The sequence below is a fragment of the Conger conger genome, chromosome 15 (assembly GCF_963514075.1).
Source record: "Conger conger chromosome 15, fConCon1.1, whole genome shotgun sequence".
NCBI classification, from domain to species: domain Eukaryota; kingdom Metazoa; phylum Chordata; class Actinopteri; order Anguilliformes; family Congridae; genus Conger; species Conger conger.
The window spans coordinates 9,005,780-9,028,847 of NC_083774.1; the positions used below are offsets into that span (position 1 = coordinate 9,005,780).

The following is a 23,068-nucleotide window of genomic DNA, read 5'->3' on the forward strand; positions in this document are numbered from 1 at the left end:
AGATAAAGAAATTGTACATACTACCAAAATGATATATTCAGTGAGGGTTTAATTCCATCAGTTACTCCTAACCTCTGGGTCAATGGTCAATAGCCAGATGTTTCGAAACAAGAAATTTAGCAGCATGATGTACTTTCAGTGAGACGGGTTTTTATTCAAAGCAAGGAATAAACAGTTGTTCATTAAATTTGTCTGCTTCCTAATTTCAACTGCGTTACACACCAAGCATTTCCAGAGATGCAAGTACACTAATATAAAAATGTAGCTCCGTAATTTATTTTGTGTTATCATACTTATTTAATTTTAATGCGGAGTGACAATGTCGGGATCAAACCGCCGGTAATGGTATAATTAATAAATCACGGCCCTCGCTGATTGCAAGCTGTTCAAACATTTAGTTGCACAGCCGGATTCACATTGCAGATATCTCGTTCATTTATGACTAGTTAAACCCCTGATTTAAGATATCTAATTGCAGATTGACATCACTTTCCCATGAAATTGTATGGAACCTCCAATTAAGGTCTCAATTTAAATTATCACTAGTCTTAGATTCGAGATACCTCCACTTTAGTTCATGAAGAATTAAATCTATATTTTTTTATATGTGAAACTAAGATATTATTCGTCAAAATACAATTGTAGATATATTAGCCTGGAGTTGTCAAGGTGGAAATATTTTGAATTATGACTAGTCAATCTATATCTGGAATTCACGTTTTAGAGAGTTAAAACTGAATTGTAGCTATCTTTAATTGGTGGTTCCATACAAATTAATGGTGACGTCAATCGAATTTAAGGTATCTATCTTGAATTATCGTTCTTACTACTCTTATAACTGCAGATATCTTCAATTATAAATAGAAATGGTCGTTATAATAAAATACGCTTATTAAATGTAAAAAGGGCCATAACGAGCCAAATAATTCAAGTCCATACCAGATTTTATTGGGAAGGGTCAGATAATACGAACGAATACTGTTTTTGCCCAGAGCATGACGTAATATGTTGTGATCAACAAATACTCAACCACTGAGGCACTGATTGGGTACGAGGAATCACGTGGCGTATTTGAGCCACTCAAAGTGGCATTTCTTTCTGATTGGCTCTCCAGCTTGATGCGGAAGTGGTTTTCATGAGCATATCATACCCGTGACCGGGTAAATCGCAATTGCGAACATGGAGTTGCGCTTGTTTTTCTTCGTAGCTTGCTAGCGATAACCAATTGAGGTTCGCGATCCAGAAATGTAAAATGTCTGTTGTCTTTGTACCGAAGAAGCAACGTGGGAAAGCACAAATCGACCAGGAGATAATACAAAGAGTAAGCATCGATATTGAAGAAAAGCTCATTTAGCGTTAACGTTAGCTACATATGGTTCCATTGCTGCACAGCAGTATTCTTTCGAGCCTGTATTTTTAATATGGTAACGTAAGCCAGCTAACCCCTGATTGCATGTGTAGTTCATAAACTAGTAGCCTTACTAGTCACTGATCAATTGGCCATCTAGGTTAAACCTGCTAGGTACTTCCTAACGTTCAGTTATGACTGCTTGAGATGGCTAGGGATAGCTTTAATAGAATAGCTAGCACCATGCCAAATGATGATTAATTTTTGAAAATGAATATTCCGCTGTATTTACAGTTGCTCGACGAAAACGACCAGTTGGTAAGATGTATAACCGAATACATGCAAAAAGGAAGAGCCACCGAATGTGTCCAGTAAGTGAGCCGAACCAAGAAACTGTTTATATGTGTGTGTTTGTTTGTGGGACAATGTTCTTAGTCGCCTATCTTGCTGACTCACGTTTGAAGAAACGTGGCGTATTAATACGTGTTCGTTCTATATCTAGATACCAGCAGATATTGCACCGAAACATTGTTTATTTGGGAACTATCGCGGATGCCAGCCCAAACCTTCCTCCAACATTGACCGTGAGTTTCATCTTCTCATCGACTTGAACATGACATGTTGAAACATTTGTACTCACCACATCCGGCGCTTTTAGCAGTAACAATCCTCTATTTTTACCTATTTTAGACTCCTTTTGAAAATGGAGAGGTGCCCATGCCCTTGCCGGTCTTAAATGAGAGCGTTAATGGTTGTAGCGCATCAGATGATAAAGAAAACAAGGTAACAGGTGAGACAACCAAACACTATATAATATGTTTAAACAAAATGTTGCATTACTTAATTTTGTTTTGGTTTAACACTGCATGTACTAAAACAATTAGCCGTATTTTGAATCGGCCAGTTTTATATTTAGTAATCGCCGGTCCTTGATTGAATGGTTGACAGGTGGTGCATTCTCTCTCTTTCCCAGGTTCATCGTGAGCTCATTTTGGATGTTCGCTTCGGCCTACTTAAAACATTTCAATGAATCATGTTAAATCAACCGGTATATTTGGATGATGGATTTTAACAAATGTATGATTCGCTATTTGACAACATTCTGTACAGATGTGTAAATGGTGTGTATTATTTGCTTGATCAACAGCAAATGTTGTCATTCCTCCATCAGAAATATGCATTCACTCGCTCTTCCCAGCTTGTTCAACGAAATGGAGGCTACATATTCAATTGAAAATTTAGGCCATAATGTTGTCTGGTGTTAGTTCCCTCTTATATGCTGTAAGCTCATCAGAAACCCTTGGTATATGCGGTCAAGCTGACCCAAGGTTATTATGGTTAGTATAAGGTCTGTGGTATTCATTCGATACATCAAGGAAAATGTCAATATTGTATAATTGACAATTTTGTAATATGTAACTGCAATAAACCTATTGCACCATTTGCTAGTAATGGTCAACATCAGTTGTCTCGCCAATGTGTATGTGAAACAGTTGTAGATGCACAGTTAGGCCTGTAGAGGGTGCAGTTGCAGTTGTGAAGTCTCATGCAGATGATGCATTTTGATACTGTTCATGTAATGATGATTTGGAGTTGAATCTGCTTTCATTTTGTTCCTTGCAAATGGCAAGCAGTTGAACTTAAAATGACACTGAAGTAGTACTTGAGAATACCAGAGTATGTTCAACTTGTTACATGTTTTATGTGAGTCCAAATATTTAAAAAAAAATACATGCATACTAATTGGCGGAATTCAGTGCTAAGGTGTGTGATAAATGCAAGTAAAGCTTGCACAGCACTTATGACCTCACATTTTTGTGCTAAATTATTTGGTACATCTCGTTTGCACACTAGATGTGCATATCGGAGATCGCAAACCACAAAACCGTGATTTTACTAGCAGATGCTTTTAAATGGAATACAAAACGGACAATATCTGCTTTCAGAAACATAATCCTGCACCAAGTGAGTGCTTTTTGGTCAAAAGTTTGGGCACTGGTTCAAAGCAAAAAAAATGAGCACTTGGTATGAGCAACATACAATTCATAGCAGTACTAGCCTGACCAATCAACCACAAGATAAAAATGCCTTTTCTATGTAAAATTGGCTGTTTATTGTGCCTAAACACAGTGGCAGTGTTCAGGTTCTTCCACTCATTTTAGTTTTTGGTTATTAGGACTGATGAGGCTGCAGTCACTATGATGAGGCAGTTTTAAGGGGATACGTTTACAACATGGACGTCAGTTAAAAGGGGAGGGTGGGTTAAGAAATGAAATATTTTTAGATGACCTCTGTAATGTTCACATCTTTCCTTTGAGATAAATTTGTATGTACCTTTAATGGCTTTTAAACACACAATGACAAAACAGACAATTGTCTCCAAACTGCTAGTTCATTTTATTTTTTATTATTTTTTTGCTTTGCTGGAACAGTTGGAAAGATTTAAGTTGCCACCTCTAGAGAACAATAAGCAACAAAAGCCAAGCAGTCCCCCTTCATATCTGCTCAAACAGAGCTACATTTTCTGTTTTAGTAAAGCAACTGGTAAACCGTTTGACACAGCTGAGAAATGCTTACAGTTACAGTTCAAGGTCTTCATAGATATCTTTTTTATTTTAAAAAGCAACAGTTTGGGAGATTGACACAGACAAAAAGCAACAAACCGCATATTTTGATTGTGCAAAGCACTTAACTATAAAAAGGTATTATATATATATACAGCGAATGATTCTCTGTAAACATGGTATGTTAGTTTTCAGAAAACGATGGTGTCATAGAAATACAGGCAACATTGGCATCCACAAACGTCACAGAAAAGTCAGCATTCTGGGCATTTAAATACAGCCCACTGCCATACAAACTGAGAACCCCGGGCTCAAAATGCCCTAAACACACAATGTTTTTAGTGTTATAATGGCATATTTGGTAACCTTATAGATATATGATGTAGTTAAACTCTGTAGTAAATAAAATGTGCTTTTCACCATTCTATTTGGGAGGTGGGGGAAGAGAGTATTTATCAATATGCCTAATTATGTTAGCATGAAACATACAGTAATGGTATAACATTTAAGAAAATACAAAAATAAGATTAATACTGTCAATTGTACAAAAAAATATTGTATTTAAATGGAAAAAAAATGTTAGGTTTTTCAATTTGTTGCATTCAGAAATTACTTGCCAATCAGAAAAACAAAGAAATGAACATGTAATATTGAACCACAGAGATGTTCCAAGGTTACTGTACAATGAGATAGGTAGATATTGATATTATAATTATTATTATTATTATTATTATTATAACTCATTCTTTTACTCTAAAGCACCATTCATCCTCTGAACAACGCTTTGGTTGGAAAAATAATCTGTAAAGCGTTATTAATATTAACATGGCACATATTTGCTATTATTTTGACTATAGCAATATCAGTTGCTGAAAAAGTAGAGTGTGTCTTTCAAATTACACTTCTGTAATGATTATTATATTTCTGCTGAGCCAGCTCAAAGCCTATTTAATACAAATGGAAGTAAATAATTTATATTTCAGTTTTGAGTAATTTACAAGCAATGAAACGATAGATGAGAGCTGTTGCCTGCCTGGTCTTGCGTGAGATTTGGCAGTTACAGTTTCAGTTACAGTTTCTTAGCCACACAGTATAGTTCAGGATCAAGGGCTCCCGCACGAGGCGTCTCTCCATCCTCATAACTAACACAAACTATCAGTCGCAAAAGTAGCAAAATGGACAAGCACTTGTACTCCACTGCATTCCACGGGCTACCTAATGCTCAGGAAACAAAGCGTTTACGTTAACTGGACAAAAGACGCGACCATCAGACTAGCTGCTATCATGCACACAGCTCAGCCAGCACGACAGCTTAGAAAAACTCTCAAATGGAAAAATAGGTATAAAACGTTAGTGCTGCTGTGTCTGCTTCAGCTTGGCTACAAACTTAATAAGACCCACCTCCCCCCCCCCAGTTCACACGTTTTGGATTCAAGAATGGAGCAGCTTATAACTAATGGCCGCGGCTCGCTCTACAGTAAACACACACACGCGCGCACACACACGCACGCACACACACACACACACACACACACAGCTACGAGTATCGGACAGGCCTATATACACCCCAGGCAACGCACAGAGTCGTCATGGCGGCGGGAGCTCCCGCACGTAGCTCGGACTCAGTACTGGTGCAGGTAGGAGGGCCTGTGCTCGGGTTTGAGGGGGAAGGAGGGTTTGAAGCCCTTGCCGACGGCTTTGTGCTGGGAGGCCGGCTGCGTCTGCGGGGGCTGCGTCTGCCCGTACGGGAAGCCGGACGAGATCCCCGCGGAGGGGGGGCAGTCCCCGGCCGTGGACCACACCGGCGACTGCAGCATCTGCATGGAGTCGCTCCACTGGCTGGAGGGGATGGGCATCTGGTACAAGGAAGAGCTGACGTTGGGCAGGGTGTTGGTGTGGGGGGAGGAGTGCTGCCACGGAGCCTTTGGAGGCCAGGTTTTCATTTTGCAGTCCTGTGGGGGAAAAGGACGGGAGGCATACCAAATATCACCAGATATCACACCTTTCAGTTACGACTGGCTCCAGGTGCAACCTGGTCTGTAACCTGCCCTTTTCCGTTTGGAAGCAGTAATATAACGTTTCAGTCTCCACGTGCATCTATGCTTCCCACTCAATTATTTAAAAAAACTGCTATAATGGTTCAATATTCAAATGAAAATGAATTTACAATGAAACAAAGTTTCAGTGAAATTCCATTGCATTACATTACATTACATTACATTAATGGCATTTAGCAGACGCTCTTATCCAGAGTGATGCACAGTTGATTAGACTAAGCAGGAGACAATCCTCCCCTGGAGCAATGCAGGGTTAAGGGCCTTGCTCAAGGGCCCAACGGCTGTGCGGATCTTATTGTGGGTACACCGGGGATCGAACCACCGACCTTGCGTGTTCCAGTCATGTACCTTAACCACAACGCTACAGGCTGCCCTATCTAAAATTCCATATCTAAAACTAGTAATGGCACTGTGATAGGCTGGGTGTGTAAGATTACAGGACAGCAGAAGGGGTGGATGCGGCTCAATACGACTGAACTCTAGATCAGGATTCCCAACCCTATGATTGCAGACCTACCATCCTGTACGTTTTCACTCGAAATCTAACAAAGCAAGCCTCATTCACCAGCGAGAGATCTCCTTAGCTGCAAATTAGGGTTGAAATGAAATCCCAACGGACGGTAGATCTCCGGGGACAGGGTTGGGCAGCCCTGATGGCGACGTTATAGACGGAGAAAGGATGCGTGTTAGTCGCTCAGACTCACCTGGCTGCTGTCCTCCCCGGTGTGATGGAGGGGGGGAGAGGGAAGGGTGAAAGCCTCCTGCTCCCCACAGCTGTGTTTTCTGCACAGAGACAATGTCATTAGTACCGTTACTCTGACCCCCCAAGAAAGCAAATATACAGCATGAATGGGATCCTAAGTACAAGGAAGAGCTGTGTACCAAAGGTTATATGTATTTTATAATATGTTTTCATTGTGATGTGGCATTAGGACAAGCCTGGTTTAAATTAACCGGCTTAATGAGGTTAGACGGCACTAACGGCCTGTCTGGACAGACCGGGGCAGAGGGCCAGGTGTACCTTCTCTGTTTGACAGCTGCTACAAGGTCGGGTCCTGAGAACATGGAGAAGAGACTGTCCCCATTGGCTGAAGAGGTCTCGTCACTCGAGCTGGCTGAGTCCCCTTGATTGGCTGACCAGCTGCTGCTCATGGCATCCCTGCTCCAGAACACGCAGAACCCTTAAAGTAACGCCCACCCTCTCTCTCCCCTGCCTCTAGTCTTCACAACTGCTCATACTTATTGGCATATGGGATAAACTCTCTTTTTTTTCTTGATTTAGCTCTGGACTCCAGTTTTTTTATTTGTAATCAAACAACTTGAATGTGGTTAAAGGGTCCTGAAATTGGGGGGAGGGGTTGCAAAAGTGCTGCAATACATGGTAAAACCAAAGTAGGGAAAAGAAATAAAAATAATAATAATGAAATAAAAGCTGAGAATGTGTACTTTAAACGTATGTGAACTGTTTGATTACAAATATAAAATTGTGGAGTGCAGAGCCAAACAAAGAAGAAAAAGATGTCTTTGTCCCAAACATTATGGAGCGGTGAGACTGCTACTGCATCATTAGCCGAATCTACCTGAGAATGGGAAAACCACTCAGCGGAGTGAGTTAGGCCTGTAACATTTTGACGCATTTGGCTTACCCTTCAGTGTAGTACTCTGGGTGGGGCCAGCTCCTGTGTGACTCGTCAGTGATTGGCCAGTTGCTGCGCGCGTTGCTGGGGTGACGGACGTGCTGCGCTTGTCGTTTCTGCTGCATGGCCTGGTTCACCCCGGCCACATACCGGGCGAACTCCGGGTCGGAGCCCACTGCACGCCAAGACAAAACCCACAGTCAACTTCTGACTCACTCAGCTAATTTCGCTACATCCAGCCCGGGGGACAATCCTTTAAGCCAGACTGTCGATCACAGCAGAAACGGCACAATAGCCAGCCGGCTGCACACAATCCCCTCTGCTCGTACAGAGCGGCTACAGAGCTGACGCCTCTGAAATAAGCCCTTCACTGTAAGATGACACAAGACAAAAGAATTGCACGTAGATTCAAGCGTGTATTTATGGGGATTTATTTAGGTAATTACACCCCAGAACGATTCAGTAAATAACACTCCCACATCCTGAACCCCTTAAACACCGCTCTTCAGACGAAGGACGAAGCTGGCGTCAGCGTAACTGTCAGTGGTCTGTGTGAATTATGGATGGAGCCTGACAGACGGCTAGGCCATCTTCACAGAGCTCCTCAGCTCAGCCCTCCACCCCGGGCCAGCCCGGGCCAGCCCAGCTCTCTGCCCCAGCCCAGCCCAGCCTAGCCCATCCCATCCCAGTCCAGCTCTCTACCCCATCCCAGCCCATCCCAACCCATCCCAGCCCAGTCCAGCTCTCTACCCCATCCCAGCCCATCCCATCCCATCCCAGCCCATCTCAGCCCATCCCAGCCCATCTCAGCCCATCCCAGCCCAGTCCAGCTCTCTAACCCATTCGGCGCTCATCTCCGCGTCCGTCCTGACGGCGCTGCCGACATCCTCCCTAATCCTGCCGAGCCTTCCTCTGCGGCTCTGATGCAGGCCCCGGCGCTGCGGGGGGTATCTGAGAGCCAGGCTCCCACAGACCGCCCGCCCGCGCGCATGTCACGGTTACGCAATCCGCTCCCCAGGCTACACGGTCAATGTAGCAGAACATGAAAAGCTGTCTCGCCGCACAGCACAATCTCATACTTTACAGTCTTACACTCCAACCCAGGCCCCAGACACGGCATAACATACACCCCAATGTCAGTATCCACTCATAAGGCAGGAGGTTTAATTACCGATAGCAAGTTGTGCACTGTATCCTATAGCTACAGTGAGTTACTTGTCTGGGCTATGCTGAAAGAGGTCCTTTAAACCAGCAGATTTCAGACCACAACATAACCATAACAATAACAGCAGAGCGCTCACTCTCAGAGTAATGAACACTTAGCTAATGACTGCCGTGTTCGATGGGAGTGTCTGTGTTTTGTCAGAGAGAGGTGTAATCTGTGCACTGAGCCAGTTGCTGACACAGTTCTCTCAGAAACACTATAATCACAGAAACAAAGGGGCTCTCTCTCCCACATCCGGATCGCAGATACACGATCACACCTGCTTCCAGGTGAGGATAATAGAGGGCGGGGAAATCACATTGTTCCAATTTAAAATGAAGGTGTTCGCGTTTCGCTTCAGGGATTGAACCCGATATTCAGTATAAAAGCTGCTTTTTTTCTCAACAAGCAGGGCTTCTAACCATGGAGACTGAAACTTGGCGTGCCTTTGCTGGCTGACGGGGGGGGGGGGGGGGACTCGCTTACCGGCTGGGTCGAACGGAAGCACATCTCCCAGGGCGCCGAAGGCCGCCTCGTTCTGGTCGCGGTTGGGCCAGGTGTTGTTCCGGGGGCCCGTGGGCTTGTGGCCCAGCATCTCGGACATCATGCTGTCCATGTAGGTGCTCACCAGACCCAGGCTGTACAGGTCGGAGCTGAGGTCCGGGAGGCCGGGCGCGCCCCACTGCCCCAGCTGCCCGATGGGGGAGAGCCCCGAGGGAGGAGGGCCCTGTGGGGGGTGCTGGGCGGAGCTGGAGGGCCACTTGGTGGGCACACGCTGCTGCTGCTGCTGCTGCTGCTGGGGGGGGTGCTGAGGGGGGTGCTGAGGGGGGTGTTGGGGAGGGTGCTGGGGAGAGGTCTGCTGCTGCTGCTGCTGCTGTTGACCAATGGGCTGCAGTAGGTGCTGATAGTACTGCAGGGCCTGCTGGGAAGGGGGGTGGGGCTGTGGCGGTTTCTGGGCTGGGTGCGGCTGCGGTTGCGGTTGCGGTTGGGGTTGGGGCTGGGGTGGCGGCAGGACCGGGGCAGGGGGCTGCAGGGCATTATGGGCCGCGGCCTGTGTCGACGGGGGCGCTCCAGGGGGCGTCTTCAGCTCGGACGCGTTGGCGGACGCCACCGAGTTCCTCCTCTTGACCAGGGGGGAGGCCTGCTGGGACTTGCCCATGTTGAACCCTGAGAGAAAGTCGATGACGTCCTGCATCTCCTGGTCTGTGGGCAGGTTCTTGGCCTTGTCGTCCGCCAGGCACCCGTTGGCCAGCTGGGCGGCCAGGCTCTGGGGGGACTGGCCCGGGTCGGGGGTGCAGGGCAGGCTGCTCATGTGGAGGATGCCCTGGAGCCTGCCGTCTGCGGCCTTGGCCTTGTCGTCGGGCCCGCTGCGGGAGGGCGTGCTGGGGATGGAGTAACTGCCCCCGCCCCCGCCGCTGGAGGAGCCCTTCTTGGTGAACTTGGAGGTGAGCTTGGAGATGGTCTTGGGCAGGCCTCCGGAGGACTTGGCCCCGCTGCCGGGGGGCAGCTCTGCCTGCGGGCTGAAGTCCGAGCTCTCCCTCTGCAGCTGCGCCTGGATGGTGGGCAGGGTCTGCTCCCTGATGGGGCCACAGAGAGGCACTGCCATTATGGCTTCGTTCACAATAACCTTTACATTACCTTTACACAATGCTAGTGAGCAGTGTGGCTGGCTCTACCACTGAGCACTAACGCTAATGACTAATAATGACTAATAATCCCTTGTTTCTTTAGATGGCTTACCTGCATTCCCTCCAGCGGTTCAGGTCGTACACAGCAGTGTACAGCACGTCCACCAGGCCCAGGGTCTTCTCTGGGTCCAGACTGCGCTGCAGCAGGGACATCGTGGCTGGGTCCTCCTTTAGACACCTGCGTGTGACACAGAGCACCCGAGTATTTCACCTCAGTCTGACACAGCTTTGCCTGATTACGCAGGACAGCACACTGCTCCAGGAACATACAGCAGCTAGCTTCACCTAACAATGGGAAAGCAAACAAGAATACCGACAGTAAATGACTACTGCCTATTGTCTGTGTTAATTAACCAGCTCTAGACTGCACTGAGAAAATGTGAAATAGTGTGAAGGTGTTGAAGAGTTTTTACCATGTTGAGGGGACTTGGACCACAATTCTGGACCCCTCCAGGGTGATCTGTGGGGCGTAGGCCTCTTTGTTTTCAATCTGAGCAGTGTCAACCACCACCTGTCAAAGGCAAAAAACAGCACTTAAGAGTGAGATTTGGTGCGGCGTTCTTCTTTCTATTCAAAGACCAAATCCGACATTCCGTATTGTATGTACAAATTTGTGTGTGTGCGTGCCATTTCTAGTCAATACGAAATGTTTAATTGCTCATTAAATGAGATACTGAAAACTCCCAAGGCAGGTGTTAAAGCATATCATTATGCTTGTAATTCACTGGACTCTGCTCTGGGCATATGTGACACCAAAGAACAATAAATGAAATGGAAATTGAAATTGATTCCCAAGCACATATAACCAGTACCCCACTGAGTGCTGTGGATTGCATGACACCGTTTCATTGAGAGGTTTTTTGAAAGGAGTGGAGTTCACTCCTCAGTAGAAAGCGGTCACACCCATTGGGAAGGAAGGACTTTCCCCCCGTTCTCAGGAAAGCGACCTATTGTTATTTTTAGAGCAGGTACATCCTGTGGGCCCGACACACACTCACACTCACACTCACACACTCACACACTCACACACTCACACACTCACACACTCACACACTCACACACTCACACCACACACCACACACCACACATATACACACTCACACTCACACTCACACTCACACTCACACTCACACTCACACTCACACTCACACTCACACTCACACTCACACTCACACACACACTCACACACACACTCACACACACAGGCATTACGGCGCTCGTTTGACTGCATGCGTCAGTGTGTTCAGCATCAGCAGGGGCTCAGCCCTAATCCTCCGACAGGGCCGGTCCTGCTGCGGCTACTGTTACCGACAGCCCGTATTACACAGCGGCGCGGCTTTCTGAAGTGACCTCCTGCCAAACGGCGCTATGAGCGGATTTCACACGCCGCCGGGGCCCCCCCGGTCACTCAGGGACCGCAGCCGGGGGGGCCGGGGAAAGGTCACCTCCATCAGCGGGATGTCGTTTGCATTCTCCACTGACGGCGGGGCACAACTCATCGCCCCCGACGCAGCGGGCACCGCGGCCCGCACTGACAGCCCAAATAAACACGCTGAACGAACGGCTCGCACGTTCCTCAGGAAACCGGGCCCCTCCGCCGCCCCGTCCGCCGGGTTCAGCCACGCCGCAGCCTTTCTGACGGGATTTCACCGGCCCCTCTGATCTCATCCGCACGCTGATCATGACAACGCGCGCTGGGTGATAACGAGCAGGAGCCCTGCCCCCTCTCTCATGTTCAGAGCCCGTATCCCTGAGGACTGTGTGAGCGCTCCTGTCCCCATATGACTGTGTCCCAATTCTCCTTCTGAGCAAATGTGTGTTTACGACAGAACAACACCTGTGTGTGTGTGTGTGTGTGTGTGTGTGTGCCTTATAGGGAGTGCATATGTGTAGGTGTGTGTACATGTGCATGTGATAGAGAAATGAACGGTGTCAGTACATGCGTGTATGATAGGGATAAAATGTGTGTAGGTGTATGTGTGTTTGAGCATGACAGAGAAAGCATACATGTAGATAGAAAGCGTGTGTGTACATTACATTACATTACATTAATGGCATTTGGCAGACGTTCTTATCCAGAGCGACATACAGTTGATTAGACTAAGCAGGAGACAATCGTCCACTGGAGCAATGCTGGGTTAAGGGCCTTGCTCAAGGGCCCAACGGCTGTGCAGATCTTATTGTGGCTACATCGGGGATCAAACCACCACTTGCGGGTCCCAGTCATGTACCTTAACCACTGTACGCGTATGTGCGGTTGACAGAAAGCGTGTGTAAGCGTACGTGAACGGTAGAAAGCGGGTGTATAGGCGTATATGCGAGTGATGTAGCGTGTGTACATACATGTGATACGTGTGTTTAGCGTGTGCACTCACCAGTCCCGCCTGGCCGAACAGCAGCTGCACGGCGGTCTTGCAGGCTCCTCTCCAGCTGGAGGGACACACCTGGTTGAGGACGTCGGTGACGGGGGAGTCGTCTCGCAGGGCCACTCCGTTCCGCTCAGCTGCCTCTTTAATGAGCTGGAGCATCGTGTGCTGCAGGGAACCCAAACACACAGCCGCGTTCAGTCAGTATTACAGGAACCCAAACACACAGCCGTGTTCAGTCAGTATTACAGGAACCCAAACACACAGCCGTGTTCAGTGTTACAGAGAACCAAAACACACAGCCATGTTCAGTCAGTATTACAGGAACCCAAACACACAGCCGCGTTCAGTGTTACAGAGAACCCAAACACACAGCCGCGTTCAGTGTTACAGAGAACCCAAACACACAGCCGTGTTCAGTGTTACAGAGAACCAAAACACACAGCCGCGTTCAGTGTTACAGAGAACCCAAACACACAGCCGCGTTCAGTGTTACAGAGAACCAAAACACACAGCCGCGTTCAGTGTTACAGGGAACCCAAACACACAGCCGTATTCAGTGTGTCACAGGGAACCCAAACACACAGCCGTGTTCAGTCAGTATTACAGGAACCCAAACACACAGCCGCGTTCAGTCAGTATTACAGGAACCCAAACACACAGCCGTGTTCAGTGTTACAGAGAACCCAAACACACAGCCGTGTTCAGTGTTACAGAGAACCAAAACACACAGCCGTGTTCAGTGTGTTACAGGGTGTGAAATCTCATGGCAGTTCAGCCCTGCCCGCTGCCAGGGAGGCTTTTCACAGAGCCTCTCAGCAGACCGGTGATGAAATGGTGGTGATTGTGAAGAGACTGAGCGGGGCGGGGCCGTACCGTTTTGAGCTTGAGGTTGTCGGCCGCAGACTCGCTGAAGGACACGCCCTTGAGGAAGTGAGAGCAGATCTGCAGGGGGATGGTGGGCAGCTCACACTGTATGGGCTGAGAGGGGGTCTGCATGCGGCCGGCCTGCTGGGCCTCCGCGTCGCTACAGCAACCCTGCACGCGTACACACACACACACACACACACACACACACACAGACACATACACATACACATACACATACACATACACATACACATACACATACACGCGCACACACACACACAGACACACACACAAACACGCGCACACACACACACACAGAGACAGACACACACACACACACACACACGTATACACACGTATACACACACACGTATACACACATACACGCACGCGCACACACACACACACACACGCGCGCATACACACACACACACACGCGCGCATACACACACGCACGTGCGCACACACGCATACATACACACACCACACGCACACACACACACACACGCGCACACGTATACGCGCGCGCACACACGTATATACACACACATGCGCATACACACACATGCGCACACACACATGCGCACACACACGCGCGCATACATACACACACCACATGCACACACACGCACACACACGTATACGCACGCACACACATCCACATGAGTACAGACACACACATGGCATGTACCGAAACACAATAAAAATACACATGCAGAGAGAGAGAGAGAGAGAGAGAGAGAGAGACAGACAGACACACAGGCACACACACAGAAGAGAATGTGTGAGATCCTTAGATTATGACATACCAAAAGGATCGCTAAGAAGCATGCCAACATTTCTATCAGATTCTTATCAGTGAATCTGGCAGTGAATCTCTTTTCATTAAATTCATTTCAGATATGAAGGCTTTGCTTTTCAGTATCTGTTAATAACACACGAGAGCAGCATTACAGACACCGTACCTGCAGAGACGCCTCAACAGCTTTGGGATTAAGGTGGAAGCCAGCCTTCAGGGTGTACTCGCTGTGGCCCTGACTCTCCAGAGCTACTTTATAAGCCTGGATGGAGAAAAACACAGCACAACTTACTGCCGTCTCGCATGTACCATCTCAGATTCATACAACTTCAGAAATATAAATGTTTACGCTCAACAAGTTCAAGAAATGTTCCTGCCAATAAACAAAAATAACAACATTGAATGTGTTGGCAGAGGAAGTGTGGTAGCATTGTTGCGATGGGGATTATCACACCCTGGGGCTCAGGCACACCTGTAAGGCGTTGTCTGTCTTCATGTTGAGCTCCTTCAGCTGGCTCTCGGGGATGGTGGTGTTGTGGGAGCAGAAGAGCTGCTGGACCTCGATCCCGGCCAGGCTGCCGTCTCTGCCCCTCTCCCTCAGCCGAGAGGTGGCCTGCAGCACACCACAGCCCCGGGTCAGACGCTCACACACGGGTCAGACGCTCACACACACACGCACGTGAACACTAAGAAGCTCTCTTTCAAATGTACCCATGAGCAAACACACGTGTGAACACTAAGAAGCACTCTTTCAAATGTACCCATAAGCAAACACACCCTAACACACACTTTCACAAGCACACGCATGCATGCAGACCAACACACTCTCTCTCACATGCACCCACACATCGACACAGGGACAGACGTATGTACACACATACTCTCTCTCTCTCTCTCTCTCTCTCTCTCTCTCTCTCTCTCATACACACACACACACAAAGAGGGACACGCATGCACACACATATACACACAAACACAAAGGGGGACACACAAGCGCATGCATGCATGCACACACACACATCTGTTCAGAAAGCTATTGGCCGCAATGGAAAACAAACACCAGTGATGTCATAAGTGATCTCATCCTTAAGGCATCCCACCTTGATTAGGGGGCGAAAAAACAAGAAAAGCTAGTCTTGGCAGCAGAAAGTGGCCAGGGAATGGCGCTCCACCGCAGCGCTCTGACACTGTGCAAGGGCCCGGAGCCCAGGCTGCGCTTCGGCGTGCGTGTGAGACACAAGGCCAGGCAGGCCCACGGTGTTTGTGCGTTTGAGGTCAGAAGAATAGGATTTGCTGGGGCCCCACTTCTACAGGAAAGGGGAGACTGCGCATTGAACAGGGCTCTCTCTAACAAAGGCCTCCAGCTGTGAGGGCCATCCCACTTCCTACAGCACATTCCTGCGGGGTATCCAGCCCGCTAACCGCCAGGGCTAGCGCTGAACATGCCAGGGCTGAACAAAGCGCTCCTATTCACCCCCCAGCCCCGGACGCTGCTGCACTGACACAAACACACTCTGCCGATTAGCTGCTGGATCAGCCGCAATTTCCCCTCTCTTTTAAAGCCTTTACAAGCGCAAAAACACGTCTCCCTGTTGGGTCAATGTGCTGGGGAATGTGCACCGCTGTCTATGACTGAATGAATAAAATCAAAATCAAAGTGTGTTCTAAGTGAGCTGTTAATCTGACCCTGCTCCTATCAAGGAGTAAAACTGTGAATAATTATACATGCAATCGTTAGTATTAGGACAGTTAATTGTCATTTATTTACCCATAAACTGCTATGTGAACAAATATTTTTAATAAAAACATTTGTAATTAGAACAATATATGGTGTTACTGCAAAACACTACAATAACCATAATTGCCCCATACAAAACTTTTAAGCCAGATAATACTTTATTTGTAATGGTTCGTAAAGTTTTGGTATTGAAAGTATTTTAGGGAGCGAGTCGAATACAAAAAACAATTCAGCAGGAATTTCAGTTAAAAAGTTCTAAGAATTCACAGTTAATTCCAGAACGACCGCAGGAAAAAGGGTATTTGGCTCTAATGTGTTCAAATGTACAGAGAGCCTCCTCTCCTGGGAGACAGACCGGAAGCCAACTGTCTGAACTGCCACTACCTCAGACACAACCAGACCCGTGGAAAAGTGAAGCATTTGTAAAGACTTCTGAAAATAGAAAAGCTTAAGCACTGCCCCGGTTAATGACTCTGAGCACTGATTAAGACACACGGTTTCCAGGATACGATAAACAAGTCACGTCACAGGAACGGGGAGATTCCAGCAGCTGTCACTCTTGAGTGGGTGGAAATAATCAGTTTAACGTGCGGGCCGTAAAACATGGTCCTGACCCCTGATAAAAGTGTGCGTTTGAGCCCAGGCCTGATCACTCCCAGGAATGCCGACGGCACGTACCTCAGCTGCGCCCTTCCATGACCTGGTGGCCTCCTCCAGCTCCACCAGGGGCCCGGCGGCGGAGCCGTGGGGCAGGCCGGAGCTACGGCGCTCCTGGGCCTGGGCCAGGGCCTCAGCCAGGCAGGACTGCGCCACGGGCTGCACCTTCTGCAGGGCTTGGGACAGGAACTGGAAGTGCACCTGCATCACCGTCAGGAAACAGCGGCCCAGGACCTGCGGAACAGCACTCATCAGAGACACCGCAAGAGAGCCTAACCCTCTCCTCCCTGAGAGAGCCTAACCCTCTCACCCCTGAGACCTTAACCCTCTCACCCCTGAGAGACCCTCACCCTCTCACCCCTGAGAGACCCTAACCCTCTCACCCCTGAGAGACCCTAACCCTCTCACCCCTGAGAGAGCCTAACCCTCTCACCCCTGAGACCTTAACCCTCTCACCCCTGAGAGACCCTCACCCTCTCACCCCTGAGAGACCCTAACCCTCTCACCCCTGAGACCTTAACCCTCTTACTCCTGAGAGACCCTAACCCTCTCACCCCTGAGACCTTAACCCTTAACCCTCTCACCCCTGAGAACTTAACCCTTAACCCTCTCACCCCTGAGAGACCCTAACCCTCTCACCCCTGAGACCTTAACCCTTAACCCTCTCACCCCTGGGAGACCCTCACCCTCTCACCGCTGAGAGACCCTCACCCTCTGATCCCAGTCAGAGACCCTCATCTCTGATCCCTGCTCACACGTCAGACATTCATACATTTCTATTTAACCCTTTCAGTCCCAAGAGCGTCATATGACACTCAAGCGTAACTACTGTGAAGCCCCAAGAGTGTCATACGACACTCTCGACCTTATAATCGCTTTTCAACCAATCAAAATGACTGCTATACTATTGTTTTCATCCCCTATTGAAACCCTACTAAATTTTCTAAACTTTCGGAATTTTCTCAACCAAAGCCAAAACCCCTTGGGGTATGGGTGGAGCAGCTTCATATTGGGGTTGGCACTGAAAGGGCTAAGACAACTAGGGCTAATTATTAGGCAAAAACAGAAGGCATGTTAACGTCAGTGACTGAGAGAGTCCTCGAGTGTTTCAGTGCTTGCTGAAAAAAAAAAAAAAAAAGAGCTTGTCAATCATGAGCTTCTGGTCTCCCTGGGCCCTTTCCGCATTCCATTTGATCACAAAGCCAATGTTGTGACACCCTCCTTCAGGATCAGTGCTCGAGGAGTGCGGTGTGTGTTCACTGGGCTGTAATCAGAGCACAGACACTCCTACTCGGGTTCAGAGATGGCGCAAGGTCTCTGTGTAATGATGCTGGTGCGTCAGGCATGGAATAAATGGCCTACTTCACCAGAACCGTTTCCCCAGAAATACTGAAAGAATGGAAGAATGACCCACAGTGTTAATGCTGAGAGAGAGAAAGAGAGAAAGAGAGAGGGGAGGGAGAGAGTAGGAGAGAGAGAAGGAGAGAGAGAGGGAGAGAGCGAAGGAGGGAGGGAGAGAGAGGAGGGAGAGGGACAGAGGGGGAGGCAGAGACAGAATGATTGACAGGGGATATTAAGTTATACCATGCATCTGAGACTGCTGCATAAATCGATGCCGTTAAATCGGATTCTCAAGAAGGCAGATAATTGGCCACTGGTTTCCGGCTGTCTTAAAGGGGACCCTTTGCCCTCTCATAACTCTGAGAATGTGCTCAGGCACTGGTTCTCTCTCTAGTGTGCCGTTTTAAATATCATCCTGGCTTATCCCCAAGGTACAGATTAAAAGAGTCATACTCATTTTCAAAAACAGTACGGGGTTAACTCAGGCAGTTACACACAGCCATTCTAATGCTCTAAGCATCAACTGGGAAAACCAGTTTAAAGAGGTTGTGAAAAATTGACATTCTTTCTACACGTCAGTACTGCAGTTTAAATATGTTTTCAAGCTGAAGTGCTCACTTCTGAATAAGCACCCGTGGAGTGCATCCTGCTATTCAATTAATATACACCTGTAATCTAATGCATACTTCTCCCATGATCTGATACACACCTACAGTCGTAATAAATATAAAGCAACAGTATAACCTAATACACCTATAGCAGTCATCATCAACTCCGGCCCTTGAATCCAAATCCAGCCCTGGTTTTCTTTTCTCCTGGATAATTAGCGCTACTGAATGGCCAGAATGCCTTCACACCTGACTCCCAGGTAAAGGGAGGGTGGACAACCAGCAGTCCTCGGCTCTCAAGGACTGGGAGACCGTAAGCCTAATGCACGTATACCTATAACTCAATGCACATACACCCGTGACCTAATGTGTATGTAAACCAATGCATATACACCTATGATCTTATTTACACCAATAGTGTAATGTATGCATACCTATAACCTGCAATCTGTCTTATTATCTGCAAACGAACAAGCCAAAGAGTGATTTCCTTAGCATTCCTGTCTGTATGGAGGCATCAGTGCATCGTAATCATGGTAATCTCCGTATCAGCGTCAGGGCCGGCCTAATATCTGTAGTATGCGGACACAAAGTTCTAGGCTATAAGAGAGAATGAAAATAAATCCAATGTTACTTTGAGGTAGCTGATATGACAGGCTGAATTAGCAGAATTGTGTTCACATGGCCCGTTAAAATTGCATAAGGCTATTACAGAATCATGAATCACGAATGTAACGGTTTACCAGCTTTAAATCGTACAAAAAAACCTCCAACCGGAAAACAGCAAAATGTCAACAGCAAAAAAGGATGAGGCGGTGCAGAAATCATGATAAAGAACCTTACTCCTGTGGAGTCGCATACGGAACAACATAAAGACCCTCCAACCACAAGGGGGAGGTGTCTTAAGTCCAGTGCTTAAGCTATGGCAGCAGAAATGGTCTCATCAATGACACCCCTGCCAGAGCCCCTCAGAAATACCGCACGTGCATCCTCCATCTGCACGTCTGGTTTCAGCGTCTCCCAGGTCCGTCTGTCCTGCTGACAGGGGAAATGAACACCGGACCGCGAAAGGATGCCAAAACGCAAACGGCCGGCCGGCCAGATTTCACAAACGGCCAGCCAGCTGGAAGGGACGCCTCAATGAAAGCTCATTGGCTGCATCTCCAAGCCCCGCCCCGCCCCGTTACCAGTGCGGATTCTGAACCCCGCCAGCACAATGAGACCCTCCTCACGGCCAGACTCGCTCTCTCGCACTCCTGTTATTCACAGCGTGCGCCTCCACGATCAGACATTCCTCACAAGTACCGCACGCGTTAGGATGTGCTTCACAGCCCAACTCTGTATCTGGAGTAGCAGGACGGAGTGTTATCAGACCTGTGATGGAAATGTTTAAACTGAGGGATTTCAACTGGAGTAGGTTATCACATTTTGGATGAAAAGATTAGCTGCACGGATTCCGATGTGATTTACACTTGAGAAAAATGGAAGAGAAAGCCATGATCTAGCAAATAGATAAAACAATTGAAATGTATTCAAATGACTCAAACTACTGACTCAGTAGTGATTCACTTCATTTTTTTGAACGACTCAGAATGTAAACGGAGATATTGGCTAAACTGAACGTGCGGCCTACATATTTTGGCACACGCTAATAGGCTCTGAGAGCCTGAATCTGCTAGGGCGTTTCATAAACATGTGTGGCAATGTATTAATATTCTACAGCAGGACTAAGGGCTCTTCTGAAGGGCGATGCCATCACTAGGAGCTTCAAGGGCAAAGCCAGGAAGTCTAAATCTCCCAGATTAGCCCACTGCTAGAATGAGTCATTCGCCACTTACTCACATGATCCTGGGATATCACCTCTGCATCCATTTCAGAATAAAAACCTTCCCAGACCGATGGGCTTCGTTCAAGCCACAAATCAGCTGAATGTCTAAACGGGGATATAATAAACAATGAATAACGATGTGAACTCATCTACTATTCATGTCTTATTTTTATGTCAGCAAATGTATTGTGTTCATGGGTCCGTAAATGCTTGATTCTTGTTGTCAATAATTAGGCTATATTTTATTACTTTGTATCAATTGTACTCCTGTTAATATCTTTGATGGTTTTCTGTATCATTTATAAAAATCCATATTGTTTTGCAATACATATTTTGGCCACTGTGAGTTTGGTATTTAACAAACTCATCTCAAGCCATGTATGTTCCTCTGGATAGTGCCATCTGTTTAATGGCACGATAATAATTTGATAAGGGTCAATAATCTGTGAGGGTCAATAATCTGGCATTTCTCAGAGGTTGTCAGCATTGCCCCGGGGAAGCAGGGATCACGCATGGCTAACGCAAGGCAGGGTACGCCATTTCCCTGCATCTCTTAACTGCTGCTTATCTAATCATCTTCATCCACTGCAGCTCCGCTGTCCCGGAAGGGCCATGAATCAAAGACGACCCCAGACACACACTGGAGCTCAGTAAATATCGTTTTTCACATTACTGGCTCTCTCGAAGGCAAGAGCAACACCGCGCTGGAGGTGTGAGCGCGGCCATCTCAGCGGATCTCTCGCAGTACTTCAGCCCCAGGAGAGCAGTCGGGAGAGCAGGCCCAGGAGAGCAGCCAGGAGAGCAGGCCCAGGAGAGCTGCCGCGCCCGTGCAGCTGATCTGTACAAGGGAAGGCCCCTGAGGTTCGCCTGTGCCAAATGAGAGCGGAGGGGCGCTGGAACCTTTCCTCGAAGCAGGAAAGAAACAATAGCGTTTCACCGAAGCGAAAAGCAGCAGCAGGACTGTGAGTGGCTGCGCACTCGGGGCTGACTGTTCCTCGTCCCTCTGTGGTTTCCTCGTCAGCTCAGGACATGGCCTACTGACAAACCGTGACATTCTCGAGCTTTTCGTTTTGGCAGCGAGCGAGCCCCTCTCTGGATTTCCACTCATGACTGGACGGCTGTATTTCTTGGTAGAAAGAAGGGAAAAGAGAGGGGGGTGGGATGGGGGAGGAAATCCTGAGCCCAGCCATTCCCACAATCCCACACTAGTTTTATCCATTATTTTGCACATAAACTGCAGAAGTCTTCCCTCCCGTGCTTTGGAGACAGAACGCAGATCATGACCCACACAGCACCAGCGGGTCCCCGTGGGTCCCAAAAGCACAGACCGACTCAGTTACCTGGTGAACGGCATGTCACGATCGGGCGCAGGAGAAATATGAACACCGTGTCTGTCCCGCGGCGTTAGAAACGCGAGTCCTTTACGGGGAAGGGGGGGAGGGGGTGCTTATTCAGTTGTGCGTGCCTGAGACGACAAAGCGGCCGGGCCCGGGGTCCGGGCTTAAAGGCTTCCCTGGCGCTATGCGCGGCAGCGCGGCATTCTTGGGGCGACGCACGCGGTTGTCGGAGCGGCGTCGGGGCGCGGCGTCGGGGGCAGGACCGCGGGGCGGCTCGTGAACGAGCGCTTTCTTCGCGGTGAGAAAGGGCCGCGCTCCCCACAGAGCGGCCGGCGGGATCTGCCAGCACCGTCGCTGCTCCTCCACAAGGGTCTCTGAGCGGCGGCACTGCGCCAGCGAACACACTCGCTGCAGAGGGCTGCTGTGCGAAATATAAATTCTCTTCATGACTACGCAAGAAAAAAAATAAAAAATCCAACAGGATGCCAGAAAAAAAAAAAAAAAGGACCATTGTGCAGACTTGGACTCGGATTCGGCCGACTGACTCACTGGTGACTGTTCACTCTTTCCACTGGCAGCGCATATTTGCAGTTAAACGCTTCCACGGAGGCCAAAAAAGCAGGCGCAGGTCCCTGGGAAGGGCCCGGTCTGCACAGGGCAGGGTGGAGAGGTCTGTTTGTTCTGGGCCTGGAGGAGCTGCCTTTCCCTGCGCTAATCATCCTGTCTTTTCACACATCCTCAGTGTTTCTCACACATCGCCATAAGATCTCATCAGCGGCTTAATAACACACACTACGGCCGCACTGGGCCGGGGAATCGTGAATCAAAGAGCCACTCATGGCTGTGTAATGCAATGAAGCCATATCTAATGCACTACCCCTATAACGGTCCCATGTGTCCCCACATAATTGGATTCTCATGCGTTTGAGGCCTGCAAGCAGAGATGATATGTGGCTGTTCTCTCTCAGTCAGTGTTCAGCTAACAACAGTGATTTGCACGAACCGAGTGCTTTTTCCGCACAATAC

General features: G+C 48.2%; 2 protein-coding genes across 3 annotated transcripts in view; one reads left to right on the forward strand and one right to left on the reverse strand.

Moving 5' to 3' along the window:
• Positions 1-1,105: 1,105 nt before the first annotated feature.
• ss18l2 (ss18, like 2) lies at positions 1,106-2,812 on the forward strand. Its single transcript, XM_061222345.1, has 5 exons — positions 1,106-1,321; positions 1,643-1,719; positions 1,851-1,932; positions 2,039-2,138; positions 2,322-2,812. Exons 1-5 carry the CDS (start codon positions 1,253-1,255, stop codon positions 2,330-2,332), a joined length of 339 nt encoding a protein of 112 aa, XP_061078329.1. The 5' UTR covers positions 1,106-1,252; the 3' UTR covers positions 2,333-2,812.
• A 2,515-nt stretch (positions 2,813-5,327) lies between these two features.
• The window catches only part of LOC133111765 (granule associated Rac and RHOG effector protein 1-like), a 31,444-nt gene continuing 13,703 nt past the window's right edge, over positions 5,328-23,068 (reverse strand). For both annotated transcript variants that reach the window (XM_061222342.1, XM_061222343.1), the window contains exons 3-14: positions 16,950-17,162; positions 15,006-15,146; positions 14,700-14,795; positions 13,741-13,902; positions 12,874-13,032; positions 10,912-11,009; positions 10,551-10,676; positions 9,297-10,387; positions 7,616-7,781; positions 6,991-7,128; positions 6,674-6,752; positions 5,328-5,864 (exon numbers count right to left, since the gene is read on the reverse strand). In XM_061222342.1, the coding sequence (XP_061078326.1) occupies positions 5,535-5,864; positions 6,674-6,752; positions 6,991-7,128; positions 7,616-7,781; positions 9,297-10,387; positions 10,551-10,676; positions 10,912-11,009; positions 12,874-13,032; positions 13,741-13,902; positions 14,700-14,795; positions 15,006-15,146; positions 16,950-17,162 (2,799 nt within the window). In that variant the 3' untranslated portion in view covers positions 5,328-5,534. The remainder of the gene's footprint in view (positions 5,865-6,673; positions 6,753-6,990; positions 7,129-7,615; positions 7,782-9,296; positions 10,388-10,550; positions 10,677-10,911; positions 11,010-12,873; positions 13,033-13,740; positions 13,903-14,699; positions 14,796-15,005; positions 15,147-16,949; positions 17,163-23,068) is intronic.

Coding starts and splice junctions, on each gene's coding strand:
- ss18l2 (XM_061222345.1), top strand. CDS start 1,253: ATGTCTGTTGTCTTTGTACCGAAGAAGCAACGTGGGAAAGCACAAATC. Junction 1,322..1,642: donor ACCAGGAGATAATACAAAGA/GTAAGCATCGAT, acceptor CTGTATTTACAG/TTGCTCGACGAAAACGACCA. Junction 1,933..2,038: donor ACCTTCCTCCAACATTGACC/GTGAGTTTCATC, acceptor TACCTATTTTAG/ACTCCTTTTGAAAATGGAGA.